At 37.6% G+C, this 27,716-nt stretch overlaps 5 protein-coding genes across 7 annotated transcripts; 3 read left to right on the forward strand and 2 right to left on the reverse strand.

Annotated features, from left to right (window-relative positions):
• LOC18781745 lies at nucleotides 1,197-1,610 on the forward strand. Its single transcript, XM_007217484.1, has one exon. It carries the CDS (start codon nucleotides 1,197-1,199, stop codon nucleotides 1,608-1,610), a length of 414 nt encoding a protein of 137 aa, XP_007217546.1.
• On the forward strand, nucleotides 1,725-2,677 carry LOC18784179 (triphosphate tunel metalloenzyme 3). The gene has a single exon (XM_007215913.2). It carries the CDS (start codon nucleotides 1,881-1,883, stop codon nucleotides 2,493-2,495), a length of 615 nt encoding a protein of 204 aa, XP_007215975.1. The 5' UTR covers nucleotides 1,725-1,880; the 3' UTR covers nucleotides 2,496-2,677.
• On the reverse strand, nucleotides 2,921-5,805 carry LOC109948313 (prostatic spermine-binding protein-like). Its single transcript, XM_020560949.1, has 3 exons — nucleotides 5,089-5,805; nucleotides 3,697-3,755; nucleotides 2,921-3,574 (listed from the first exon to the last, which is right to left on the reverse strand). Exons 1-3 carry the CDS (start codon nucleotides 5,212-5,214, stop codon nucleotides 3,244-3,246), a joined length of 516 nt encoding a protein of 171 aa, XP_020416538.1. The 5' UTR covers nucleotides 5,215-5,805; the 3' UTR covers nucleotides 2,921-3,243.
• Nucleotides 11,045-15,890, forward strand: LOC18782622 (putative disease resistance protein RGA3). Of its 3 annotated transcripts, none has more exons than XM_020559003.1 (5): nucleotides 11,045-14,533; nucleotides 14,638-14,765; nucleotides 14,913-14,999; nucleotides 15,136-15,235; nucleotides 15,361-15,890. In XM_020559003.1, the coding sequence occupies exon 1, from the start codon at nucleotides 11,476-11,478 to the stop codon at nucleotides 14,458-14,460; it is 2,985 nt and encodes a 994-aa protein (XP_020414592.1). In that variant the 5' UTR covers nucleotides 11,045-11,475; the 3' UTR covers nucleotides 14,461-14,533; nucleotides 14,638-14,765; nucleotides 14,913-14,999; nucleotides 15,136-15,235; nucleotides 15,361-15,890. The 3 variants fall into 3 exon arrangements, with proteins under 3 accessions (XP_020414592.1, XP_007216936.1, XP_020414593.1); XM_007216874.2 differs by having other exon boundaries at nucleotides 14,655-14,765; XM_020559004.1 differs by having other exon boundaries at nucleotides 14,655-14,765; nucleotides 15,383-15,890.
• LOC18783580 (COBW domain-containing protein 1) lies at nucleotides 22,412-27,592 on the reverse strand. Its single transcript, XM_020560693.1, has 10 exons — nucleotides 26,995-27,592; nucleotides 26,788-26,853; nucleotides 26,517-26,697; nucleotides 26,156-26,352; nucleotides 25,884-25,934; nucleotides 25,710-25,801; nucleotides 24,964-25,058; nucleotides 23,704-23,798; nucleotides 23,326-23,430; nucleotides 22,412-22,706 (listed from the first exon to the last, which is right to left on the reverse strand). The coding sequence occupies exons 1-10, from the start codon at nucleotides 27,316-27,318 to the stop codon at nucleotides 22,569-22,571; spliced, it is 1,344 nt and encodes a 447-aa protein (XP_020416282.1). The 5' UTR covers nucleotides 27,319-27,592; the 3' UTR covers nucleotides 22,412-22,568.

Here is a 27,716-nt window from a genome sequence, read left to right on the forward strand (position 1 = left end):
GAAGCTGTCTATCTTGGCCCTTTTTACCATCAGACACGTGCCATGCTCACAATCCATGCCCAGTGTCCCACATCGGAAATATGAGCACAGCGCACACCTCCCAAAGCCTATAAAAGGAGACCCATATCCCCAAAAGGGGGGGATCAGAACTAACGGTACGCTATCGTGTGATCTGTCAGTTAAACCTTACTAAACCCGTACTTACTTAAGCATCGGAGAGCCTTCGACCGGTACCACACCGGTACCCCAAGGATTTACCGAACTTATCCTTTTGCAGGTACTTACCCTCCAAAGTGGACCACCTACCGAGGACAGCGACCTGCCGAAGGGATAATTGAACTAAGTTGACGAAAGACGTATTAAACCACTTTTTCGCATCAACAGATTTAGTAAACAACTTCAATAGGAATCCGGAATCTAACTCCCCTCAATCCATATGGTAGTAAAGAACTTCAATAGGAATCCAGAATCTAATTCTCCTCAATCAAACTCCTCCTCAATTCAATTCCTCATAATCCGATTATGGATTAATAAACATGCCATCATACTATCTAGTACTAAGTGGGAATACAAGAACCGTAATTTTATTCTATTTTACCTTTACCATATGGTAAATTAGTAATGGCATTTTCAATTTCTTCAAACGTATGGTTTTTGATTTTTATTTTTTATAAACAAGCTAAATTGAGAAGGAGAAATTCAAATACAGAATCTCGAGGTACTATAACTACTCTCAACCACATAAGCTACAAAGCTTTGTTATTCGATAGGCAAAAGAAATAAACAAGTTCTTGTTTATTTGGAAAAGGCTCTTTGCTTGGTTATTTATTCGGAAAAGATTACAAGTTAGAAGTCACTTACATAAATATTTACCTAATATCAATCCTGAGTGCCCTCTTTGTAACAATCACTTGGAGACTATTAACCATCTATTTTTTGAATGTCAGTTTGCTGCTAATATTTGGAGGTGTACCTCTATGATCTCCACGACCTCTCAACAATGGAATCAAGTGGTAGGATACACTCCCTTATTTAAAGGATATAGACGGACTGAATAGTCTTTCAAAAGCTCTCATTCTCTGTTGGCAAGTCTGGGAGACTCGGAACAACTGTGTTTTTAAAGACATTGCCCCTCACTAGGCCGCACCCCCCCCCCCCAACCAAAGGCTAGTGGTGAGCCTACTATCAAATGGAAAATGCCTCCCCGTGACTGGATAACAGTGAATTTTGATGGTTCGGTGCATGACAATATGGCTGCTACTAGTTTTGTGATTCGGGACTGGAATGGTAACGTTAGGCTTGCGAGAGCTAAGAACTTGGGGCAGGTCTTGATCAATGTGGCAGAGTGTTTGGCTATTCGGGATGGCCTGGCCCACGCCATCAACAATGGTTGGCGTAAAGTTTTAATTGAAGGTGACTCCAAGCTCGTCATTGACTGTATCAATAACAAAGTTTCGGTTCCTTGGAGCATTCGTCTCTTGGTTCAAGACATAAGGCTGCTTAGCTCCTATTGTGAAGAGATTTCCTTCCACCATGTTTTTCGGGAAGCAAACTTTACGACTGATGCTTTAGCTAATTTAGGCCATATTTTGAACCCTTCCCACCTTTAGGAGCAGGGGCTTCCTCTAAGTTGCTCTGCTCCGTTTAATTTTGATCTAGTTGGGCCTGTGTGTCCTTGTGGTTTTCGGTTGTAAGTTTCCTTTTTCCTATCCAAAAAAGAAAAAAGAAAAAGAAGTAAACAAGAAAGATATAAATAAATTATTATTTTGAAATAAAAATAATAAAAATCTCACCTCATCTTCCCACCATAAGCTCCATATCAAATATCAACGAAGCACACACGACATTGTTCACTCGTCAGGCCTTTAGCAACCAAAACAATGAAGGTGGAAGTGAAGCTCCGCCTCTCAGACGCCTCCGCACACCAAAAGCTCACCGACCTCCTCTCCCCCTTCCACGTCCAAACCTTAATCCAAGAGAACATCTTCTTCGACGGTTCCAACGCCGAACTCTCCTCCAACCGCGCCATACTCCGCCTCCGCTTCTACGACGGCGTTTCGCCCTGCGTCCTTTCCCTCAAGGCCAAACCCGTCATCTCTGACTGTGTCAGCCGCGTCCAAGAGCTCGAAGAGCCTTTCGACCCGGTCCTCGGCCGCACCTGCGTGGCGGAGCCGTGGCGGCTCTCCGTCGTCGACTCCTCGGCGCTCTTAAAGCGCGTGAGGGAGGAATACGGGGTCCGAGAGGAAGGGCTAGGGTTTGTGTGCTTGGGTGGGTTTAGGAATGTGAGGGGTGTGTATGAGTGGAAGGGGTTGAAGATAGAGGTGGACGAGAGTAACTATGATTTCGGGACGTGTTATGAGGTGGAGTGTGAGAGCTCGAACCCTGAAAGGGATAAGAAGATTTTGGAGAAGTTGTTGGAGGAGAATGGGATTTGGTTTCAGTATTCGGAGGTTTTGAAGTTTGCAATTTTCCGGTCTGGGAAGTTGTCGGAGTAAGGGTTTGGACGTTTGATGATACTTGGAATGTAAATTGTGTGATAAATGAAAACTGTGTAATTGAGCTTGAGATGAAGACAATGGAGAAGGCAGATTCTCTGCATTCTTCTTTAATGTGTGGTTTCTGCAGAGATTATTTATTGTCTATCATCCTTCATGGAAATAGTAGATATTATTTATTATGGCTTGCTTGTTCTGTTTTTTCCTTTGGCATGATTCCAAGTTTAAGTTTCCTTGCGGAAATGGGATGACAATCTGCAGGGACCATCTGATTTTGAAAGACTGTCTATGATAAGAATAGATTAGAAACGAAAATAGATACTGCAACTTCCCAGACCGAAAATTTGTAAACTTCGAACCTCCGAATAGCAAAACCTAGTCCCTTATTCTTCTACAACTAGTTGCGACCAAAACAAGGAAAAAAGAATAAGAAACTACATACTTGCATAAGGTAAGATAAGTTTCACTTTGAATAGGGTACAAAGTTTAGCAGCGGAGACAACTGGCTGGCCACTCATTTAACATACATGATCATGAGCCAGTAAATATGGATAACAAAACTCCAGACAACTACAATCGCCACAGGACACATTATAATTTGATAAATAAAAAGAAGAGACACTTTCTACCACCATAAAAGCAATTGAACGCTCTTATCTTAACAAATATAACATAATAATCAATAAAAAATTTCCAACCTGCCCCAAGTTACTAAAGAAGCAGCCTAAAACATGGTGAACCATTAACTTCACTTCTTTCTTGTCAACGGTAGCTGGTAATGATCCTCTTCATCATCATCATCCTCTTCATCATCATCATCCTCATCATCGTCATCTTCTTCACCATCGTCATCGTCATCGTCATCGCTTTCTCCATCGCCATTAGCCTCAACCTCAACCTCGTCATCCAAATCCTCTTCATCATCATCGCTCTCTTCTTCTGAATCATCACCATCATCTTCATCATCATCATCACTGTCCTCATCATCATCATCATCGTCATCATCATCCTTTGTTTCACCTGCATCGTTGTTTTCAGCATCAGGCTCTTTCACTTTATTAAGTTCGGACATTGGAAACCTGAAATGCAGTCTCACTGCCCTATCACTTTCCATCCCCCATACCGTGAACATATAGAAAACAATAAAAGAAGGAAATCTAAAAATTCAAACTTTTAAAAATACCCAAAATGTCGTTCCCACCTCTGATATGTTTTCACTGAGTTTTGAAATATGTCATGATCGTCAGGCAAAGACCCAATCTGTTGAAGAACAAACATAAAGCCAAAATGAGACATATATTAAAAAACATAACATGCGTAGAGAAGCGTAAAAATCGCAAAAACAAGCAAGCTGAATATTCAAAATCATGCAGAGGGCAAACAGAAACCCCCACTGAAACCAAGCAGAAAAGTTCCACATCAGCTAGTGAAGAGAACTCAAAAGAAAGAAGATGGACTGTTAGGAGATACTTATGTCTATCTACGTAATCCCAGAATGGTAATACTTAGAAATATAAGCATTTTTCAATGCTAAAAGAAAATAGAAAAAATGAAGAGAATGAACTACAAATAAAGAGAGTAATGTTTCTTTCAGGAAGTAACATCAAAAATGCTCATACAATACATGTTTAGAGAGCAAGATCATCTGAATACTAGTTTCATTACTATAACTAAGATAAGGCTAAACCCATCACCACTAGAGCATGTAACAAATTACTTCCATAAAAATGAGGCCAAACATACTTGCTCATCAAAATTAATTTGCTTCAGCAGAAATGAAGCACCTATGATACGTTTCGAAGAGAAATTAATGCTTCAATTATGGAAAAGAAAACAGTTCAATATGAAAGCTTTACATTTTATCACCCTTTTCCTTTTTGCTGTTGAGAAACTATAAGAAAGAAAAAAGGAACATTTACTTCACCAGTAGCTCGTATTATCATACATATTCTCAATCTTGATAATTTCTATGTTTGACAAATTTTCATTCCACTAAGGATATAAATTAAAAGGGCTTATTGTATTTGGTTATTGAAATTTGAAAATGTTAGACCCCTAACCTCGGTGAGCTAGTATGCTCTGTTAGACAGGGATTCAACTTTCTGTTATCCTAAGGCTCCATTTGGACATAAGTAGGTTGTTATAATCTAAAACAAACATTTTAACCTTACATTGTTATCTAGATCACTAGATTTGGAATCACTCCATCCAAATGGGTCCTAAAAGTCTCTATAAATTGTCGATTTCATTTGATTACCGAAATCCTAATGTAAACCTAAGCATTAAGATAGTCCAAACTGTTTCCTCCAGCCCAGAAAACTATTATAGCAGGATGCCTCAATAAGGAAAAGTAACCAAATTACACAACTTTAAGTCCATACAACTATAACAAAACCTATTCACAAACACTTGTGTATGGGCAACAATTAATGAACAAAAGTATTCTTCAAACTATTATGAACAAAAAACTACCCAGAAAAAGGAATTCCTCATCATTCAATTGCATCAATCATCAATGTATGAGCTTCAAGGTAAAGATAATTCACAGAGCCAAAATTAGAGAAAGATGATTTGGGATTGAGTAATGAAGTACCTGCAGAAGTAGTAAAAGAAGAGACTTGTGAGCAAGAAGAGCAGTCTCCACCATCAAAGATTCAACCAAACAGCGCATAATGCCCTTCAAATCATCAGCACTGTGGCAGAAACTCTGGATCTCCATTGCACTAAAACTGTATATAAATGTGTAGGAAATAATACAGATAAGTTATAGGGTGACAGAGAGGAGCGGTGGAGGCCGTTTTGGGAAGTGCGTCGAGCTTCTGGAGTAGCATGGGCTATGTTTGGCCAAAAGAAAGATCAGGATTTTGACTTACTTTTGTTTCCTCTTGGTCTTCGACTTGGAGCGGCTGAGATCGTTTTTATTTATTAATTTATAATTTCTTTTTGGTGGGAGCTGTAGTAAGATGTTGAAAAGCTAGGAATTCAAGAGCCAGTTGGCAAGGACCATAGTTATTGAGAGTGGAGGCTAGTTTAGTAAATGGATCTGGATTAAATTGAAATTAAGACAAAATTAGTTCTTATGAATCTCACTTATCTAGGTGGGTAAGACACAATATTGGTTTATCAATGACTAGATATTAGTCCAATTTAAATAAATAGTGCAGTCTAGGCCAAGACACCAAATGAGACTTGATGACTTTTGTCCTATTTTTTCAATATTTAGAAATATAACCACTCGAAAGCAAATAATAAAAAAAAGGTTCTACTAGCTTCCCTTCTCTCTTTCAAACCTCTTTTCCTTACCTCCACACTTATTTCCCCATCTACTGGATTTGGGGTTTTAATTGTGAGGAGGTTACTTGTGTCTAGATCTGCTTGGATTTGTGGTTTTGCTGGTTGGTGTTTTAGTTGTAAGGTGAGACTGCAATCTCGGCAGTGTTCTCTGTCTTCAAGATGGCGACGATGTCTGTGATAACAGTTGAGAAGGAGAATGTCAGAGAATGAATTGTAGACTTTTCTTATTATCAGATATTAACCATTCGTACAATGATTACAAGCTTATATAGGAGCTTAACTAACTAACAATTTGCTAACAATTCTAACAGAGAGCACGTGCCTTGCACATGATTTGATAAGAGTCTAACTAACAAAATCTTTACTGTTAACATTCCCCCTTGAACCTAACCAAGTTCCTCTGAGTTAGATGGACTACCAAGTCTCAAATTTCGACAATGTTGTACAAAAATGGGACTGTGAAGACTCTTAGTAAATTTATCAGCAAGCTGTTCCTTTGTTGGAATGTATTGCACAGTTAAATCCTTCTTTTGCAAACAAAGTAGAAATTTATGTCGAGATGTTTAATTCTCGAGTGATATACCAGTTTGAACTCAGTGCTAAGGCAAACAAGTTATCACAATTAAGAAGAGGAGGTTGAGGCAAATAAACTTTCAAATCCTGCAACACATTTCTAACCCAAGACAAATCTGCAGAGGTATTTACAAGAACTCTATACTCAGCCTCTGTTGAACTTCTTGATACATAACTTTGTTTCTTAGATCGCCATGAGAGATTGTATTCTTTCCTAAAAACACCACAAATCCAATAGTCAACCTCAGTGTATTAATGTCCCCTGCCCAATCTGCATCACTGTAGGCAGTCAACTCCCAAGGGTCACTGGTGAAACTGATCCTATACTTCATAGTGCCTTGACCATATCTGTCTTTGAGACCTGAATGTGAGGCTTGCAAGGAGTAGGACAAGCTCGACACGTACTCATACCAGCTCTTTTTAATAAGTCATTGGCATATTTAACTTGATTGACAAAAATATCTCTTACGACACAATATGAAATCTGTAACCCTAAGAAGTAGGTTAGTCTTCCCATATCTTTCATTTCAAAAATAAAACTGAGATCATCAACCACATGCTGAACTAACTCATCATTTGATCCCATGAGAATGATATCATCGACATATAACAAAAGCACTACAATATATGTGCCATCTGTTGGAAGTGTGGAAGTCCCACACTCAATAAATAGAAGTTGGGCCAAATGGAAGCCAATTAGATTTCAAAATCGATTTGGGCATTGAGGGTAAAAATATGGGCACTTTCAGATTTAAATTAAATTTTTAGTTTGAAATTAATAATTTTTTATTAATTCGGATTAGTTTAATTAACTGTTTTCTAATAGTTGTGACTCTTCTGATGATAAGGTTTCAGAAGTTTATTTAAATCAAACAAAGCCTCATTCGTAAAAACACAGAAAAAAAAACATTCTACAAGCATTTCACATTGTCTAAGAGGAAAACAAATAAAGTTCGTCAGATTCTAAGTCCTAGTGCTAGGGCTTAGAATACAGATAGTTGAATCCTGGGAGGCAGTCACCTGTAGAACTTCAAGCACCGAGAAGGGGTGAAATTACTGTCTTTAGGACATTGCATCAAATATGCAAGCCTCTATCTCGAATCCAAGTAAATTTCATTTATTATTTGTTTACTGTATTTTGAATTATAGTTTGTTATAAATACAATTTCGTTGGTTTATATATATATATATAATCATTCTAATTAGTCACTAATTGTTATTTTTCCAACACCATCATGCTTCATAAACAGACTGGGATCGGAGTGTGAGGACTTAACAACCTATAGCTAGTAAGTAACCAATGAATTTTGCGTTCCATGCCCTTAGAGCCTATTTCATGCCATATAAAGATTTTTGAAGCTTGCAAACAATATCAGGATGAATTGAATCCTCAAAACCTTGTGGTTGACGCATGTAGACTTCCTCCTCAAGGTCTTCATGCAAAAATACATTTTTGACATCTAACTGCCTCAATTTCCATTTATTCGTTGCAGTAATGCTCAAGATAAGTCTCACTGTGGTATGCCTGACCACATGACTAAACGTCTCTACAAAGTCGAATCCTGGCTCTTGACTAAAGCCTTGAGCTACTAGTTGAGCCTTGTGTCTAGCAACTGAACCATCAAATTCTTTTTAATTTTTAAAAAAATACATTTGCTACCTACCATGTTCTTGTTACTAGGATTAGGAACAAGAAGCCAGGTGCCTTGCATATGCAAAGCATCAACTTCTTCTTGCATTGCCTTCTGCCAATGAGAAGAGGAAGCTGCAACCTTATAGCTTATTAGTTCATCCATATCCACAATATAATTAAAACAAGTGTAATAGCCTTAACACTCAGGGTGAAATTCCCTAGAATGGCCAACTGATCTGTTTCTTAATACTCAAACACCACAGCAGGATTGAAATACTGTAACAATCCTGTAAGCAAAAATTCCAGAATATGCAGCAGAATAAATTCAAATAAAAAAACAAACATTTGCACAAGGGACACACGATATGTTGATGTTGTAAAAAACCTCAAGATGAGGAAAACAACTGCGGACACTATGTCGGAGAACAAATCACTATGAGAAAGAATACAAAAAGGTCTTACAAGTCTCAACTCACAAGACTAACGCTCACAAGACAGACTTGCCTACTCGCCTTTGCTACTCAACCCAACCAGTGATCTTGTCTTCCTTCGTTAACAAGAGATGGCACAACTCTGGTTTCGGCTGCTCACACCTCAAGGCACGATTGCTGATCACCAACATGCATAATGCTCATGAACTCACACATATATAAAAAGATGATGATTTAATCACTCATGGAGGCTAACAAGGAACAGCCACATGAGTTTTCAATATAAACTCTCAAAACCCTCTCTGCAAATCTTTTGTCGTTCTTTTTCTTTTCAACATTGCAGACACACAAAACAAAATGGCTAAGTTCCTTTCTTGTATTACACGCTTAAAACTAGGTCAGAGACCAAAAAATGCTTTTAGCAAAAATGTGCTTTTTAACAAATAAATTATTTATTTAAAACAAGCCACTTAATTAAAAACCCAGCCGTAAAGGCAAAAGAACCCATTTGCTTAAATAAGCACCAAACTAAATAATATAAAACCATCATTAAAAACTCATTGATGTATGGCACTGGATTATGTAAGGCTGAAATCATATATCAGTCTTATACATCTGACAGCCACTTTTGATGATCTTGCAAATATGCAAATATGAATGCATGGATGCAAAACATAACTTGGCACTGTGTCTGAGCCACACTAATCCAGGATAGTAGGACGTTACTTGAAAACTGTAGGTTACACTCAAAGACCTACTCTATGTTTTTGTAACGGGAAATTGCCAATATACCAAAAATTGGTCCTAACACAGGGAACTATCTCTGTTGAACTAATAGAATCTTTATAGTTAACAGTCTGTGATGGCGGTGGCAACAATGACGGTAGTAGCTCTGTTGTTGCTTGTTTGCAGTTTTCTTATTTTGTAATAATTGCATCAACTCCTTGTGAGTTGGGTATTTGATTGTTTTCTAGTCTCTACTTGTATTTTGTATTTATGAGAGTTAAAAGTTGTAGTTGTATTGGTATATTTTGGCACTGTGGTTCATGTCTGGTTTGTTCAACCATGCAGCTTTTATGCCAAAATTTCTTTGGGTTTTTTTGTGGCATGTATCTGGATTAACCATATGTGGTTACTATGCTTCTATATTTGTATCACCCTTTTATGGGCATTTGTATTCGCCCTTGTGGCTGATAGTCTTTGTGCCTAATTTATGAATACAATTATCACTTTTCTCTTAAAATATATATATAACCACTCGAGCAGACTTGAGCAACGCTTGGACCACTTTAATTAGCAACACTCAACCCACTCGAGTGGCTAAAAGTCTTGGATTAAGTTTTGATATACCCATTGAAAGTGCATTTGAGTCTCACTTTGCCCCCTGAAACTCATTTTGTTTCACTGTACCCTATTTTTCATACATACTTGTCTCAATTATCCAAGGCCGGCCTTGACTTTTGGTTAGCCCGAGGCAATAAACTAAATGAGGCCCCTTCCCTTAGTATACAATTGTGAAAAAACAAAAAACAAAAAATAATTTTATGTACGGCATAGAGTGCATGAATAATGATTTTACGATAAACAACTATAGAGCATAATCCTACCTAGTCAATTATAAAGCAGAGTCTAAGTCTCTTAACAACAAAGTCATTGTCTGTGTATAATCTGGAAATTGAAAAAAATAGTTTGATGAATAGGAACAAATATAAATAAAAAAATTATAAACATAATTACCTTTTCAATTTCTCATGTTCCTTCCCTCTTGGTCATCATCAATCTCAAAGACAATTTGTGAGTCTTTTAGTGTGAGATTGATTCTTTGGGTCATAATATGATATGAGAAAAAAAGGATGAGAGAAACTGAAAATAATGGATAGATTGAAGAGAGATGAGGAAAATGAAGAAAAATAGAGTGGTGGATTATTAAGAGATGGGTGGATTAAATAGAGTTCTTCTATGGAAAAACTAACTAGGAGAGGAATTGCCTTCTGGGAAGAGGAATCACCTTCCTCAAGCACATGTTGTTTCTGTTTCTGCGTGGGAAATGAAGAAACCTTCTGGGAAGAAGAAACAAAGAAACCTAATTTAATGGCATGTTGTTTCTGTTTTTTTTTTAAATAAATAAATAAATTGGACAATAGTATATATATAATATATAAAAATTTGGGGCCCCTTAACTGGAGGCCCGTGACCAAGGCCCCCTCTCTCGCCCACCCCAAGGCCAGCTCTACACTTACCTTATTTTCCAAAAATATTAATTAAAAATTTAAATTAGATTAAATATTAAAAACGTTAATATATTTCTAATGTTCGGGAGATGGGTAAGGGGGGTGTGGGGGTGAGAGTGGTTTGGGTAGTTGGGAAGAAAAAAAAATTAGAGAGACCATTTTCCCTGGAGAGAGAGAGAGAGAGAGAGAGAGAGAGAGAGGGGCTCAGAGTGGGTCGGGAAGGGGGGCTCAGGTTTGTGTCGCAAGTAACTAAGAGAGATAGAGAGAAAAGGAGGACAAGGCAGAGGGGGAGGGGTAGGGGTGGGGATGCAGTTTTTTGTTTTAATCTTCTTTTTTTAAAAAAATAATAATAATTTTCTTTACATTTTTTTTTTGGATTTTAAGTTTCAAGTTATTTTTAATATTTAATTTGATTTAAAATTTAAAATTTTATTTATTTTTTATTAATATTTTTTGAAAAATAGGGTAAAGCCAGACAAGTAGATGGAGTGTCAAAAAAGTTCATTAATTATTTAAAAGGTCAGCATAGTCAGGTTGAAATTTGTGGCTTGAAAATTAATATTCTACAGAATTGGGATCTTTGGCTCAATTATGGAGTGTCCCAGTCTAATTGGCTTGAAGTTGGAAATCAGGTACCTAATTTAATGGACTTTAGAGTATTTAAAGTTTCATTTTTTATGTTGCGTTGGAGTCATTGACTTGGAGTTTTGCTTTGCACACCAAGGCTATAACACACAAGCCATTCTGCATTTCTTACTTCATCATACATCTCTTCAATTTGTTTTTCTATTATCAAGGGCCAATTTCCTACGCCAACAATGGCTGATGCACTCGTTTATGTAGTTCTACAACAATTGGCTTCAACAACATATCAGCAAATAGAAAAAGAGGTGAAATTGGTCTTGGATGTTAAGAAAGAAGTTGCAAAAATCACCAGCAATCTCAAAGCTATTCAAGCCGTTCTCGATGATGCAGAGAAGAGGCAAGTGAAGGAAGCCGTCGTGAGAGATTGGTTGGATAAGCTGACAGATGTATCGTACGAGATGGACGACGTGCTGGACGAGTGGAACACTAAAATTTTGATGCAACAAGTTGACAACCAAGAAAAAGAAGGTGATATAACTCTTCTTGTTACCAAGAAGAAGGTACGTTTGTTTATTCCCTTCGATTGCTTTTGTTTTGGCCATGTCAGTCGAGTAATTCTTCGTCGCGACATTAAGCTTAAGCTAAAAGATCTGAATAACAAGTTGACTGTGATTGCTAAAGAACGAAAAGCATATAAGTTTCAACACACAGAAGGAAGAGTTGAACAACCTGAACGGCAAAAAAGTTCATCGTTTGTTGATATATCTAAGACATTTGGCCGAGAAAATGAAAAAGATATTATAGTAAACAAGTTGTTGAGTGAGAGTAGTCAAGAAATTGTAACGGGTCCCCTTGTTATCCCCATTGTGGGGATGGGAGGAATGGGAAAGACAACTCTTGCACAACTAGCCTATAATGATGAAAATGTAAAAGCGCATTTCGAAAGGAGAATATGGGTTTGTGTCTCTGATCCTTTTGATGAGATAAAGATTGCCAAGGCCATCATTGATGGTAATGGAACCCCAAACTCAGATGAATTGGAAGCTTTCTTGCAATGTATGTCAAAATCTATAGAAGGGGAAAAGTTCCTCCTTGTCCTAGATGATGTGTGGACTCAAGACCACAGAAAGTGGGAACAATTAAAGTTACCTTTGCTGAAAGGTGCTATGGGTAGTAGAATACTGGTGACCACACGAAAAGAGGAAGTTGCTATTATGATGGGAGCAAAGAGGAGCCACATGATCCATTTGAAGCAATTGAGTGAAGAATCATGTTGGTCCTTATTTTATCACCTTGCATTCTTTGACAAGGAAGAAGATGAATCTAATGTGTTTGAAGCTATTGGTAAGGAAATTGTCAAAAAGTGTAAGGGTTTGCCTCTTGCTGCAAAGGCTTTAGGTAGTCTCATGCGCTTTAAGAAAACTAAGAAAGAATGGGAAGATGTCTTGCGCAGTGAGATATGGGAACTTGAAGAGGTTGAACAAGAAGTTTTTCAACCGTTATTGCTAAGTTATTATGATTTGGCGTCGGGGGTCAAACGTTGTCTTTTGTATTGTGTTATTTTTCCAAAAGATTATGAGTTCAATAAAGATAATTTGATTGAGTTGTGGATGTCACAAGATTATCTTAGTTTGGAAAGAAACCAAGAAAAGGAAATAGTAGGTGAAAACTATTTCAATAACTTAGTAATGCGGTCATGGTTTCAAGATTTTAAGAAAGATGACAACGGCAATACTACCGTCAAAATGCATGATATTGTGCATGACTTTGTGCAGTTTCTTAACCAAAGGGAATGTTACATCATGATTGTCAAGGATGCTAACAAGAGAATTGAGCTACCAAGTGATAAGGTCCGCCATTTGACCTTAATCCTTGCATCGGATAACCAAATTGCATGTTCTATTTCATTATCACCTCCTGTTTCATTTGACAATTGCAAAGTTCTGCGCACCCTGTCATGTTTTGATTCAAGAATCACTAGCTTAGACCCAGATCTCATTTTGCAATTGAAAGGCCTTAGGACATTAAATTTGAGTGGTAACATTTTCAATGAACTTCCAAAGGAGATTGGCGAATTGATACATTTGAGGTACATTGATTTGTCTGGTAATCATCATATGAATGAATTACCAAACACTATGTGTAATTTATACAATCTACAAACCTTGCACCTCACTGGGTGCAGGCAGCTTGCAAAACTACCTAAGGCCATAGGGAAGCTGATTAACTTAAGGCATCTTCATATTAAGAGCTGTTATGCGTTGAAGTACTTGCCAAAAGGGATTGGGAGATTAAGAAGTCTGCAGGTATTAGATGGGTTTAGTGTATGTGCTGCTGACAACAGTGAAACACTCCAGTTAGGTGATCTGGGAATCTTGGACAAGCTTCAGGGTAGCCTTTTTATCAAAGGGCTGGGGAATGTGAGAGACGCTAGTGAGGCTGAGAAAGCACAATTAGCGAATAAAAGACACATCCTTTGTTTGGAACTAGATTTTTCGAATGGAGATAAGCGACGACAAGGAGAAAGAGATGGAGAAATGCTGAGTTTCTTAGAACCACCTCAAAGTTTGGAATTTTTAAGCATTAGTTGTTACTGTGGCGGCACCTTCAGCTCTCCCAACTGGATGATTTCTCTACCTAATTTGAGAACCCTTGTTCTTCGTTCTTGGAAAAATTGTGATTTTTTGCCTCCTCTTGGGAAATTGCCGTCCCTTCAAATATTGAGCATAGATGATATGCCTAGTGTGAGAAAGGTTGGAGCTGAATTTTTGGGAATAAAAGAAACTTCAGCATTGTTAAAATCATCCTCACCAACTGTTTCATTCCCAAAATTGAAAAAGCTCAGCTTCTCTGGAATGTGTAGTTGGGAAGAATGGGAAGGAGTGGGAGGGTCTGCGGAAGAGGATTCTGAAGTTAGAATAATGCCATGCCTTTCTTCATTGGATATTCTTAAGGCAGACAGCCTACAAACACTGCCCGACTTCCTGCGAAAGACACCACTGCGCGATTTGACTATCTATAAATGCTCTGTATTTCTTGAACACAGTTGCCAAGAACGCAGAGGAGAGGAGCATCTCAAGATTTCTCACATCCCAAACATCGAAATTAACTATAAGAGTGTTCGAGAAGACGGAGTTTGGATCCAGCAAGAGGATGAAACCGAGGAAACGGATAGTTCTGACTCTGATGAGGATGATGATGGGATTGCACAAGAATAGGATGTCGTGTATTACAAGTCATCTTAGCTGCATTTCCATAGGTGCTCTGCCAATCCCCTGTTCACTCCTTCTGGTAAAAAACTAAGCTCTTATTTGTGTATTGATATACTTGATTACCATATTTAATTACTTTTCAGTAGTCTCTGGGTTTGAGCTGCCCAATAATAACAATTTAAGGTGAGTACTATATGCAGAAAATGATTATCTATGGTCATTTAAATAGCAGCAAGTATTGCAAGCATCTATTTGGGAGGCAGAATTTAAAGTTGCAGTGGCTGGAGTCCCCAAGACATGATGCCCTTCTGGTATTTGTTACGCGCAAAATTTAATTGTAAACTTGATTGCATATGCTCCACGTCGAAATGAAAATTCCGAATTAATCTCTAGGTAGTATGGAATTGATTTTCATTTAATTCTAGTTGACAATTCCCTTAATCAATGATCTTCTGCAGAAGAACATCACCATGCTTCATGCACAGATCATTCTGAAGCATAAAGAATTAAAAACAGCAATGGAGTTGACAAGTCCCTTAATACAGGTTTAACATTTTGACAAGTCATTTCATCTTCTTGCTGCAATCCAATGGTTACAAGTGTTGGTTGCTAGTTTGCTGAACTGTCAAATTATGATTGAACCAAGCTGGAAAAACCAATTATTTGCATTTTGATTAACAGATCCTAAGTAGGATTTTCAAGTGGTGCAACATCATCAAGGAATTTGGTCCAGCATTCTGGCAAACATTTGACTGATTGATGAGGCTCTTACCTAAGCTAGGTAACTGGTTTTCAGTATCTTCTGTAATCTTATTCCTATGATGTAGTTTAAAGGCTCAAATTTAAAGTTACTGGTTATGAAATTCAAATGTTACTTGGTTGTGATATCGAATGCCCATGTCATAGGCATGGGATTTTGTTATTTCAGTGGCTGAAGCTTTTCATGGCATGGAAGCTGATTTGGATGCTCTACCCGGAAACAGAATGGGACTGGAAGTTTATGTGGGAGCTGCATCTTCTCCTAAGCTACTTCTGCTGACTCATTTGTTTTGGCATGCTCCCCTAACCAATGAGCTGTGAGAGGACTACTTTCAACAGGGGGAAAAAAAAAGAAATGACATGAACAAGACTCATATTAACACAAATTGGATCCCGCCAGCTCCCTTCCCCCTCTTAATCTGAAGGATGGCAGCACCGATGCATCTGAATTTTCTCACTTTTCTGATGAGTTGATGCACACACAAGGTCTTAATCAAGGAATTGGCCGGCTCAAATGTTTTATATTACAATGTCATACAACTACCTTTTTGGGGGGACAATGTCAATATACAATTACTAGATGTATGGCTATGACTAGAATTTAGAGAGCAAAACGTGCATTTATGTATTGGTGAAGGTATCTCTATGAAATTAAAAATGTAAAGAAATCTTCGATCTATGGCGTGTCATGCATCATCTCTATGTGTTGGTAGCCTGTACATGTCATGTTTTATTATATAAATGTAACGTCTAGAAAGACAAGTTGGCAAGTTAGACTACGGTAAGCTGATAAACTGATCAACAAAGGTGGAGTATAATTATTTAACTGGTAAACAAAGTTGTACCTCAAAAGGAAAAAAAAATGGTAAACAAAGTCTTTCCTAAGCATCCTTTTGATAAGTAGGAGACGTTGCAAACACTTCTGTACAACCTTTTCATAAAATGCATAACCAAATGAAAAAAAAAAACTTTCTCATAGAACTTGATCATGTCCTATGCATATCCGAACGAAGGCAGATCACAAGAAATGAAGCGGCTACTACGCTGGGGTGGGGGCTTGGTTGGCTCCCTAAATTTTCTCATTGTCGTATTGACTTGGGTTGAGCCACATAGAAAGGTTTAACAAGGAACCTAAAAACCAGGTAAACTCATTTTCGTTGCTGGTGGTTCGGTGAAGGTAGTGTTGATGTGTAACCCTTAAGCTGAAAACCTTGGAGCCAAAGTCACAAGGTCTGTTTTCATTTCATTTTATAAGTTTTAATTTTCTGATGTAACCTGAGCCATTGGATTATAGTCCAAGTGCTCTCTTATCTAGCCTAGTGTCAGATTATGACAAGTGGGATCATCTCATAGGATGATAGGAACAAAGGTTGGGATTTAATCTCTGTGTACATCTGTTAGAGAAGTAGCTCACTTCTCTCTCTCATACGAATATACATGAATAGTGGAATGGAATGGATAGTAATCTCCTGCTTTTCTATTTCAGAGCAACGTTCTCTTTCTCATACTCTCTCTGTGATCTCTTTCTTCCTCTCAAACATCCAAAATACTCAAAAACCAATTACTGAAACTATGAATTCTTACATGGCCTCAGAGCCATGTTTGATTGCTTGAGATGGGCGTGAATCTGTGAACAGGGAGTTGGAATCTATTCGAGTTGGGTCTGAGCTCCTTCGACGATCGCAGTTGTGATTTCTTGAGTTCTGAAGCATTAGGATGAAAATCATTCTGAAATCTCATGGAATGTGGGATCTGGTTGAACATGGTTTCGATGCTTCAGATCCAAAGAAGGAGAAGAAGATAGAAGAGACTAAGGTTGCTGAGAAGTCTACGATGGCTTAGCTTCTGATGAAGGATGCTCGTGCACTTGGGCTGATCCAAAGTGCTGTCTCAGATTAGCTCTTCCCCAGAATTGTGAATGAGGAGACCTCAAAGGGTGCTTGGGATATTCTGAAGCTGGAATTCAGAGGAGATAAACATGTACGAAATGTAAAATTGCAAGGATTGCATAGAGAATTTGAATATACTCGCACGAAAGATAGTGAATCCCTATATGTATATCTTGCTAGATTGTTTGATATAATGAATCACATGAAGAGTTATGGTGAGGAACTATCTAAAGAGAGAGTTGTGCAGAAATTACTGTTTCATTTGCCAAAATCATATGATTCTATCTGCTCTGTGATTGAACATTCTAAGGATCTTGAAACTCTTGAAGTTCAAGAGGTGGTTGCCTCTCTGAAGAGCTTTGAGCTCAGATTGGATCGACATACTGAGAACTCTATAGAAAGGGCTTTTACTAGTCTGAATGTTGAGGGGAAAAATCCTAGAGTGAAGGTTCTTCTGGAGATCAAAAATCTCAGAAGAATTGGAAATCCAACGATGAGAACAAAACGGCTTGTAGGCACTGTGATAAATTGCATTTTGGCAAGTATTGGTTTGAAGGGAAGCCTAAATGCAAAGGGTGTGGGAAATTTGGACATTTTCTCAGAGAGTGTCATGGAAATAAAAATGTACATAAATTGAACTGTGCAAATCAGGTTAAAGAAACTGGAACCCTGTTCTATGCATGCAATGCTGTGATAGATGTGTGTTGAGGCCCAAAAATTCCACAGCTTGGCCCAAATATATTCTCGGCTCAATGCGATACCTTATTGAGAAGAAACTCGATTTGGGCACGCGAAATTATACTTTCTTAGGAAAAAGGGGGTGTTAGCGTAAGAAAGGGGAGGTTTGCAAGAAGATTTTGCTGAGAAGAGAGAGAAAGAACAATGTTCTTCCGGCAGCTTGACAGAAATTCTATCAGATGTGAGAGTGATCTGCCAGAAGTGGAAAATGGAGAAGAATGGTGAATAGTGCACGAGATTGCTGGATTTTTGCAGGCAAGAGAGGAAGCTTGCTCTCTGGATGTGGGTTGTTTTCGTTGGGTAGAAGATGCCTCATTTTACAGCCGCTGGAAACCATCCTTTCCCAAGAAACCCTAATGGTTTCTACCCAATTTGGCCAAGCTTTTCCCTTCCCTTCTCTTCTCCTCCCTTGACTTTTCCGATCTTGGTGAAATTTCCGCTGCCTATTTGCACAAAATCAGGAATTTTTGGAAGCTTAAGGCCCATTTTCCCGCAGCTGTTTCAGTGGAAGACTCTCATTCTTAGCTATTTTTCTTCTTCTTTCCTTCCTCCTTCCCTGGCTAGATCTAGTGAAGGAAAGCAAATGAATGTACATGCTGGTTTGAAGGGTGCTCCTCCTTTTGGCAGCTTGCATGCTAATATCCCTTGGTTCCTTGAACGTTTTTTGCTTTCAAACTTGCTCCCCCCATGTGCTGGAATCTCCAAGCAGCTTTGTTCAATGAACCTTCAGACCTCCCCTTTGTGGCCTTTGTGCTTCCAGCCAACTCTAAGGCTTTTGTAGCTCATTATGGTAATTGTATGGGCCAAGGTGGTTCATTAAGTAAGTGAGCTATTTTTATTAAACGTTGGGCATTTTTGTTAATAGGCTATTTTGATTGGGCTATTTTTTCCTCTTTTGTGCTCACCCACATGTTTGGGCCTAAGAAATGGGTTTGAGTCCCGAGGCTTCCAAGCGACCCGAGACTTCCATTTCTTGGCCCATCAATGGGCATGATGTCAATTTATTACCATTCATACCATAACCCACTCAAGCAAGTCCTTGCATTTGAGTGGCTTGGGCCCACTTAGACTTGTAGCGTGGTTGGGTGCGAAATAACAATTTCGTGCTTGGCATGGCATGTCGCATGTTTTAATTTTATCGTCCTTAGGAAAGGCTGCTATATTTAATTTCGGCATGGGCTTGTAGAGCCGGTATATTTTATCTCAACTCCTAGCATGACGAATTATTTATTTAGCATGGCACGTGAACTGCAACTCGCATGTGGCGAGTTTTCGTATACTCCGCCTTACGCCTTTTCTTAATAAAGTGTCGTTTTGGGCTGATAATTTATTTGGGCCCAACCATGGATTTTTTTGGGCTTCAACACATGGTAAGATACATGAATGACTTAGTACTATATAGAGTTTCTCTTTGCGTATTATCACAAAATATAAGCAACATGATGGTTAAGGCGTTAGAGGAGTGAAATGGCAGGGGTTCAAATCCCCTTTGTGTGTGTGTGTGTTTTTTTTTCCTTCATTTTTTCCATTACATCAATATTTTTGATATTATAGCAATATTTTGACAAAACGATATCGATATTTTTCGACATTATCATCAATATTATTGATATTTATACGATATGTGTATGGATATGTTCCGAAATATCTGTGACCGAAAAAACGATAATATCCTTTATATTTCATCAATATTATCGATATTTTAGACTATGCTTGTGGGAACCGAATTAAATCAGATCATAGGTCAAATAATTCCTTCCATTTGGGGATTATTTGACTAAATTGGGAATTACTCAACCTAATTGGGAGTTACTCAATTGAATTAGAAGTTACCCAATTAAATTGAGAATTACCTAATTAAATTGAGAATTGATTTGATTCCTACCCCAATTCCCAATTAAGTGAGGAGTTATGTAATTAAATTATGAATTGATTTGATACCTACTACAATTAGGGATTTAATTTACCCTAATAAATCAAATCCCTAATTGATCAAATCAATTCCAAATCGGGGAGGAATAATTCCCTTCCAGAATTATTCCTCTAAAATCCTAGCCTCCGAGACCACTATAAAAGGATGGCCACACACAAAGGTTGAGGTACGTCTGAATTCTTATTGAAACTCTACAGAAATTATTTCTCAAAAACCCTAGTCACCATATTCTTTCTCTCTCTCACACAAGGCTCCGGCAACCCGATTTTCCTTGTAACACCCAACCTAACTTAGGCATCGGAGGGCTTTTGGCCAACACCCCCCGGTGTGGTCCTTTTACTCCAATTTGTTTTGCAGAGAGAAAGAGAAGCGGAGAAGACGAAGGAATCTTGGGCGAATATTCTAGTGGGACGAAAATCGCTCCCACAATGCTGGGAACATATGGTGACTAATAATAGGGTTAAACGTTTATTAGTCCCTGAACTTAGACCCGATTTGTATTTGAGTCCCTCAGTTTCCAAAATCGTTCCTGTGGTCCTTTAACTTCACTTTGGTTAGGACAAATGGTCCTGCCATCAATTTTGTTAACCTTTTCTGTTAAACGCAGGGTCAAAATGGTATTTTTATAATGATAGAGCACTTATGGGCTCTGAGAGACAGTCACGGTCAATGAAGTCAAGTTTAATGTTTTGTTCGTGCTTTATTTTGAACTAGCCTCTCCACACGTGCTTCTGCGCCTTCAAGAGCCTTTTTTTGAAAAAAAAATTAAATTTATTTTAGAATAAAAGAAGATAATGGGTAGTTTTGTTCCATAAAAATAGGATTCATTATCTTATTTTTCTTTTCATTTTAATTTTTTTAATATAAAAAAATGTGAATTTACCATATTATCCTCATTTAATTAATAATTTTAATTCTTAATGCTTGGATTAACTAAGGGCATTTTTTGGTATTTTGAATATTTCACCGTTCTCTGCCTTTTGCTTTATATATATAGATTATGCTTTGGTTGTATTTTGTAATGAATTATGCTTTCTTTGTGTTTTGTAATAAATTATGCTTTGTTTTGACGTATGCAATGTTTTAAATAAATAGCTATGTTTTCTTTATTCAATAAAGGAACAGCAATACAACTAATTAAATAAAAGACAAGCAATACAACTAATTAATAAATGCCAACTCTATTAATACAACCTAATGGTTTTCATCATTTAACCAATCCGTATTGCTAGGTCCATTGTCACAGAAAAGCCTTCTTCTCATATCATCCCTTCGTTCTAGCTTCCAAAATGACTTCGTTTCAGGGGACATATGGCTCGTATTCATGGCCATGGTTTCCCAATCCTTCTTATCCATGTCTTGTTTGTGTGCATACTCCCATTCTCTTGTAAATGCTTCATCTCTTGCCTTGTCATATGCATCTTTTTTCATGTATCTCTCATTCTCATTGTGTCGTTGAGAGCAATTTGCTCCAAAAATTTTGCACAATCATTGGTCAAATTACTCCCTTTCTTGGCCTGCCGCCTTTCTCCAATAGGCCTCGGCTTCCTTTGGATTGATGAGTCTTGATTCATTAGGGACTCCAACCGCAAATCTGATTCTGGTGAATCGTGCAGTGGTGTCTCATTCAACACAATAGTCAGACCCGTGGGAATAATTTTGAAATCTTAAACAATTTTTCACAACCTTCTAACAGTAGTGATTGTCTAAAGATTTTTTGTCTTGGCCAATGACACCGAACTACATTTGTACTTGCATAATTTATAATATAAAAATTTATATAAATATAAGAAAATTTCAAAAAATAGGACATCAAATTATATAAAATGGCATTTACAAATAATTTACCTTGTTGCCAAGATTTTCCCCGCTTCGAACGTTGTCCCTCGCTTTTGCCAACGCATCTCTCTATTTCCCCAACTCTATATTTAACAAATTTCATCTACTAGCCAAGGCCATTTCTGTACAAGCTGAACTCGATCTTTCACAAAATTCGGCATGAATTTTTCTTCACATATGAGAGAACTTCATCTGATTGCTAATGATCGGGCAATGACCAACTTGAACCCAACACCACACAACAAAACATCTTCTATGGTTGTCCACAACCCTCCAACTTCGATGAAAAATGTCATTTGTATTTTTACACAAATAAAATTTAATAGTAGAAAATTTGGTGTGGAAAATGAATAATATTGAAAGGAGAAAAATTAGTATGAAGATTTAGTGTGAAAAGTGAAGAATATTGGTAGGTATTTATAATTAAAAAAAATTGGTACTTTTTATAAAAAAAAAATTTGAATTTTTTTACATAAAAATTGGCAGCCATTAAATTGGAAGAGAAATTAGGATCTACCACCCCAGGAAGTGCGCCATTGGCGAAAAGCAAGGTTGACGCCAAAGTGACGTCAACGGACGGAATTTTTAATTTTTTTTACTATTGGCTCATGTAGGGTTTAGGGTTGGGTTGATTCGCAATTCACATAAGAACCTCCGAAAACTTCATGAAAGAGAAATATTTATGAGAAACAAGGTTCTGACTGATAACGAAAGCTGGAATAGATGTCTTTTTTATGAACATGGTTATGAAACCTAGAACAACCCCCCAAATCAAATGTTGGTTAATGAAGACGAAAAATATCATAAAGTATTAATCATTGATTGATTCTAATGACTCGTTCACTATTACCGAAGATACGGCATGTACATTGTAATGTTTAAACATCCCTCGTTCAATTTTTAATACAAAAAAATAGCGGGCTTTCGAGAAAGAGAAGTATGAGCATTGTCAGTAATCATAGTAAACAGCCTTTAAAACCCTTTTCTAACTCTTGTGCATCCAAATTCTTCCCTATGAAAACAATCTTGTTTGTTCTTGGCTCGTTGGGGCCCCACAGCCGATCAGGTGAGCCTTGGAATATATCGTGAACTCCCTGTTACACAACAAAAAGATGATCACTAAATATACAGTACCAACACAAAAATCATTGACTAAAATTGCTTGGAACTATATTTCTAACTCCTTTATCAGCAACATCACCAACCCATAACTTGACATGAAAGAAGAATATCAAACGGCTAGAGATGATTAACAAAATCCAGTACATAAAAAAAATGACAATGTACATTAGTAGCAAGTTTCTCTCCCCCCACTTAAATTGAACCGTTCCACGATAAAATCCCATTCTACTCGGTTATTCCTTTGCATTGACCACTAATAAAGCATTGAAGGTAAAGCATCATATAAGACTCTAAGACATATACAAGGATCGCCCATTGCTTTGAAAAAACAGAGAAGAAAACAAGCAAGATATAGCTTCAAAATTGACAGGAAACATGACCCCTAGATCGAGCAGGAAGATAAATAATTTATATAGCCAACGAAGACAGCAATGCTCAGAAATTCCAACTTCAATATCCTCACGGCCAAATTTCAAATAGAGAAACAGACATTCTTATACAAGGAGATCTCATACCAATTATCTCAAATATCCAAGTCTTGAGTAAAATAATTTGGTTCATTATAATTAACACTTTCAGGATTTAACTCACCTGGAAGACAAATCTCTCATTCATTCCCTGAACAGATAGAAGACCTTTCATACGATATATGTCCTCGCTCCGTTCCAACAACAGTGTACCGAGCCATATGTTAGCCTGAAAGAAATTATGACAACATCAGTACAATCTTTGTCAGGTTTTCTTGTATATATTTCATATTGAGACAACATCATTACAATCTTTGTTAGGTTTTCTTTTATACATTCCAGACAAAGAATCTAAATTATAAAATTCCTGCAACTGGCCATAAAATGTGTACTTGTGTCATTCACAGCAACAGGTCAATAAAAAAGTCCAGGTACTACTAAAATCATAAGGCCAATTATCATATATGATGGCAAATAAACTACAACAAAGTAGAGATCCAACCTTTTCAAGATCTAAGTTCCCTTCACAAACTATGCTGACAGAAGAAACGCCAGGATCATGAACATGGTCATGGGTGTGGTGATCATCATGATGTTCTGCGTATCAGTGCCAAATGTAAGGATATCAGTTCATAATTCTATATAAAAAATAGTAGCAATGCCAAGTGGTTAAGGCAGTACAGTAAAAGCTATTGGCCGACCTGGCCACGACTTTTCTTACACACAAGGCCATAAACAAACAGTAAACAAATGACAGGGAGCTATCCCTGCCACCTTTCTTAGTGCCACTTTCAGAAGGACTGAAACCACAGATCCAGGGATGGCAATGGAATTTTTTTAACAAGAGCCACAACATCGCAATTTGGAGGACACTTTTGTCCACCATGCTGCTTGCAGTTAAAGTTTCAATCTTTTCCACCCAATGCAGCAAAACTGAATACAAAGAAGAACACTTAATAATCAATTCTCCAGAACTCCAACCTACTCATGCTTCTTGATTTACTTCTTGCCACCAAGAAGTACACTGCAATACTTTTTCCCTCACATGAACCATTTGCCTCCAAGTTGCAAGTAGGACTTATATTACACACTGAAAACCTCATATGAAATTAAATGCATATGAATAATGGAAACGAAAGGGCAAGGGAAGCATACAAGCTTTTACACATTCCCTTTGTCCACACCACAGAAAATCGTAGCAATGATTTTCTAAACCATGGGAATGCTGAAGCCCCAAAGACTAGATTAAACTAAACCCAGAGTAAATGAAAATGAGAAGATGAAACTATGTTATGGCAGAGCAGATATCTTATTTTGTTCTTACGATATCCTATATCTATGGGGTATATAACTGGACCCACTGTATGCCCTCCCTTTTAGATCCATATGTTCTGAAGATTAGTTGTTATTTTGCTAGATCTATATGCCTGCAGTAAGCTTACATAGAGATGTAATGTAGGTATCAGCAAAGCAGAAGACTCAACTCCGAAGTGATACTATAACTTAATGGCTAAAAAGTTAAATCCGCCACGCCTGCAATAATTCTCACTCATACGTAACAATGGTTTGTTTTCAAACTCCAAGCACACCACCCTCTGGGACCCAAGATTCCACAAATGCATTTGTTTGTGTGCAACAAACAGATTTTGTAGACTATTCAGTTTTAATTTGACAACAGATAAACAATAGTACCCACAAAGCCATCATCAACATAAGCAACATGTCATGATGAGTATGTGTTTCAATGATCAGAAGGATTTACCGTGCTTGTGGTCGTGTTTCTCGTCATGATGGTGATGATGATCGTGATGATCATGATCTTCCTTTTCACCTTCAGCGTCAATAGCACTCTCTATCCTGGCAAGATTACAGCCAAGATTAGGAAATGATATCAAGATTCCAAACACAAGGTGTGAAATTATGAAGCATGGAAGCATGTTCTGCACATTATAGATCAATTTAATAACAGAGCAATATCACAGAAGAACAAAGAAAATTAACACATGGAGGGAGCATGGGCTCCCAAAATAATTCTCATTTATAAGTGTATCATTTATTAATCAGCACCAATGGTAAACAACACGTGTTTGAAGCAGTATACAAAAGGAGATTAGAACAAATGCATACCCAAAAAAAATCTAAAGAAAAGGAAATAAATATTTCATATATAACTCCAATGGGCTCATGAATCTGTTTGTAAACTAATTTTTACAAACAGATTCACAAGTCCCCCTCAATGTTCCTCTATTTAGACAAACACAAGGATACAAATAATTCAATGATGTTGTTAGAAATAGTTAAATGATTCAAAACTTATACTATGATACTATCCACCTTTCTTTTCATATGCAAATTGTGCACAACATTTAAAGCCATTAATCATCATTAAGAACCTAATTTTAAATAAATGGGAGTAACGTCCAATAAGCGGCAACAAGAAATCAACAACCATCAGCAAGGTCAGAATTGTCTAAACCCAACAACAATGAAATGGGTGTAAAAAATTACCTCTCCAAATCAAATCCTCCAATACCAAGAACATAATCCAGGTTAACTTTTCCAAACTCTGTCCGCTTCAGTTGAGCCATACCATTGATGTTCTATTTTCAAGATAACACATTCCGTTTAATACAATAATCATTAACAAGAATGACGAAAATAAAAAAGGAGCAAGGTACAAACCCTTATTCGTTGCACCAAAGAAGCAATTTCTGGCTCACCAACAAGATCGGTCTAGGAAAAAAAAAAGGACAAGTACACTAGTCAGCCATTACAGCAAAAACCGTAAAAAGGAAAGAAAAAATAGTAACCACACCATCACAAACACATAGAAAACGTTCATGTTGAAATATTAGGGCCACACTATTTTCAGTTTTCAAGAATCATAACTATTCAATTTGAGTGCAGTGCAGAGTAAACCTGATACACAAATAGATCATAGTAATCATGTGTACCTTATTCACGATGATACGGTCAGCATAAGCAATCTGCTCTATAGCCTCATTGACAACTCCTTTTGGCTTAACTTCATTCAGATGAAAAACAGCATGTTTAGCATCAACTAACGTGACAACACCATCCAACTTGACATCATTAAAAACCTGATCCTCAGCATAAAATGTTTGAATGATCGGTGCTGGATTTGCCAATCCTACAAATAAATAAGAAGAAAAAAATTTCACATGAAGTTCAATAGTTACCAGAAAGGCCCAGCAAATTCAATGAATTAACGATTTCATACACCCTACGAAACAAGTTGCAAACAAACAACCACGAACCAAAACTTAGTGCACTAAAACAAAACAAACTTCATACCTGTAGTCTCTATTACAATATGATCGAACTTCCCTTTCTTCTTATGGACCAAGTCCGAAATCATACGAACAAGGTCACCCCTCACAGTGCAGCAAAGACACCCATTATTCAACATAACAATATCTTCTGCCCCAGTGGTTTTTGCAGCAACCAAAGAACCATCAATGTCTATTTCACCATACTGCAAAATCCACAAAAAAACTCCAAACCTTCACATACATAACATAAATTAAGAAACGACAAGAAGTAAGTGCAAAATTCAACCTCATACCTCGTTCTCAATCACCGCAATTCGCTTCCCATGCTCCGCAGTTAGTATATGGTTAAGCAATGTCGTCTGCCAGTTTCATTTCAAAAGTGCATTTCAGTAAATAATGAAGATTATAGTGGCATTCAAACAATGAAACTTTTGGATAAAACCGGCCATAAATTTAGCGACTTAAATCCCAAAAAAGAGTATGAGTAGAAAATATCGAACCTTTCCGGAGCCCAAGAAGCCGGTGATTATCGTGGCGGGGATGCGATTATCGGGGACAATCTGGGTCAAAACGTCGGAGCTTTCGCTCTGCGACGTCGTTGCGGTCGCAGCCACGGTGAACCTTCTGCAGCCGAGCTTAGGCTTGGCGACGAGTGTTCGGCAAAACGACGACGTCGAGTAGCGTAGGCTTTGGGAGTGAGGGGGAGTTCTTGGTCTCCAAGTGAGAGGGAACAGAGCCGCGGCTCCGACCCGGGGGAGCCGGGTTGAGTGGCGAGAAGTGAGGCCGAGAAGGGTCGTGGCCAGGTCGGCCGATATCGAAGCCATGGGAGAAAACGGCGACGTTTGGGTTTTGGGGTTTAGAGGCACAGAAGGGGAGGGTTTATGTGAGATTGAAGACGGAAGAGGCGATATACTAATACGGCGGCAAAATGTAGCTGTGGACTGTTCGCCAATTATCTAGATTTTTTAAATTTTTATTCATATATTTTTAGGGGGTGGTTTTGTCTTTTTAATTTTTTGTAAGTATCTTTTGTTTGTATTTGTTTTGTACCTACCTACTTAATTTATGAAACCGTTCATCTTTTCCTCACATTCTTATTAAGAGAATCTCTGACCCGACAGCAGTAGCAAATAAAATTTTTTAAATTGAAAATTATTGACTTACGTGACATTTTTTAAAAAAAAAATAGGTTACTTGAATAATTTTTACTCTAACTGACTCT

The sequence above is a fragment of the Prunus persica genome, chromosome G3, assembly GCF_000346465.2.
Source record: "Prunus persica cultivar Lovell chromosome G3, Prunus_persica_NCBIv2, whole genome shotgun sequence".
Lineage (NCBI taxonomy): Eukaryota > Viridiplantae > Streptophyta > Magnoliopsida > Rosales > Rosaceae > Prunus > Prunus persica.

What these genes read in the sequence shown, in the direction of transcription:
- LOC18781745 (XM_007217484.1), top strand. Translation starts at nt 1,197, where the DNA reads ATGCCTCCCCGTGACTGGATAACAGTGAATTTTGATGGTTCGGTGCAT.
- LOC18784179 (XM_007215913.2), top strand. Translation starts at nt 1,881, where the DNA reads ATGAAGGTGGAAGTGAAGCTCCGCCTCTCAGACGCCTCCGCACACCAA.
- LOC109948313 (XM_020560949.1), bottom strand. Translation starts at nt 5,214, where the DNA reads ATGGAGATCCAGAGTTTCTGCCACAGTGCTGATGATTTGAAGGGCATT. An exon ending in TTCTTTTACTACTTCTGCAG is followed by an intron (nt 3,756 to 5,088) that starts GTACTTCATTAC and finishes GTTCTTCAACAG; the next exon opens with ATTGGGTCTTTGCCTGACGA. An exon ending in TCAGTGAAAACATATCAGAG is followed by an intron (nt 3,575 to 3,696) that starts GTGGGAACGACA and finishes ACTGCATTTCAG; the next exon opens with GTTTCCAATGTCCGAACTTA.
- LOC18782622 (XM_020559003.1), top strand. Translation starts at nt 11,476, where the DNA reads ATGGCTGATGCACTCGTTTATGTAGTTCTACAACAATTGGCTTCAACA.
- LOC18783580 (XM_020560693.1), bottom strand. Translation starts at nt 27,318, where the DNA reads ATGGCTTCGATATCGGCCGACCTGGCCACGACCCTTCTCGGCCTCACT. An exon ending in TTGCGGTGATTGAGAACGAG is followed by an intron (nt 26,698 to 26,787) that starts GTATGAGGTTGA and finishes TGGATTTTGCAG; the next exon opens with TATGGTGAAATAGACATTGA. An exon ending in ACCGTATCATCGTGAATAAG is followed by an intron (nt 25,935 to 26,155) that starts GTACACATGATT and finishes TTTTTTTCCTAG; the next exon opens with ACCGATCTTGTTGGTGAGCC.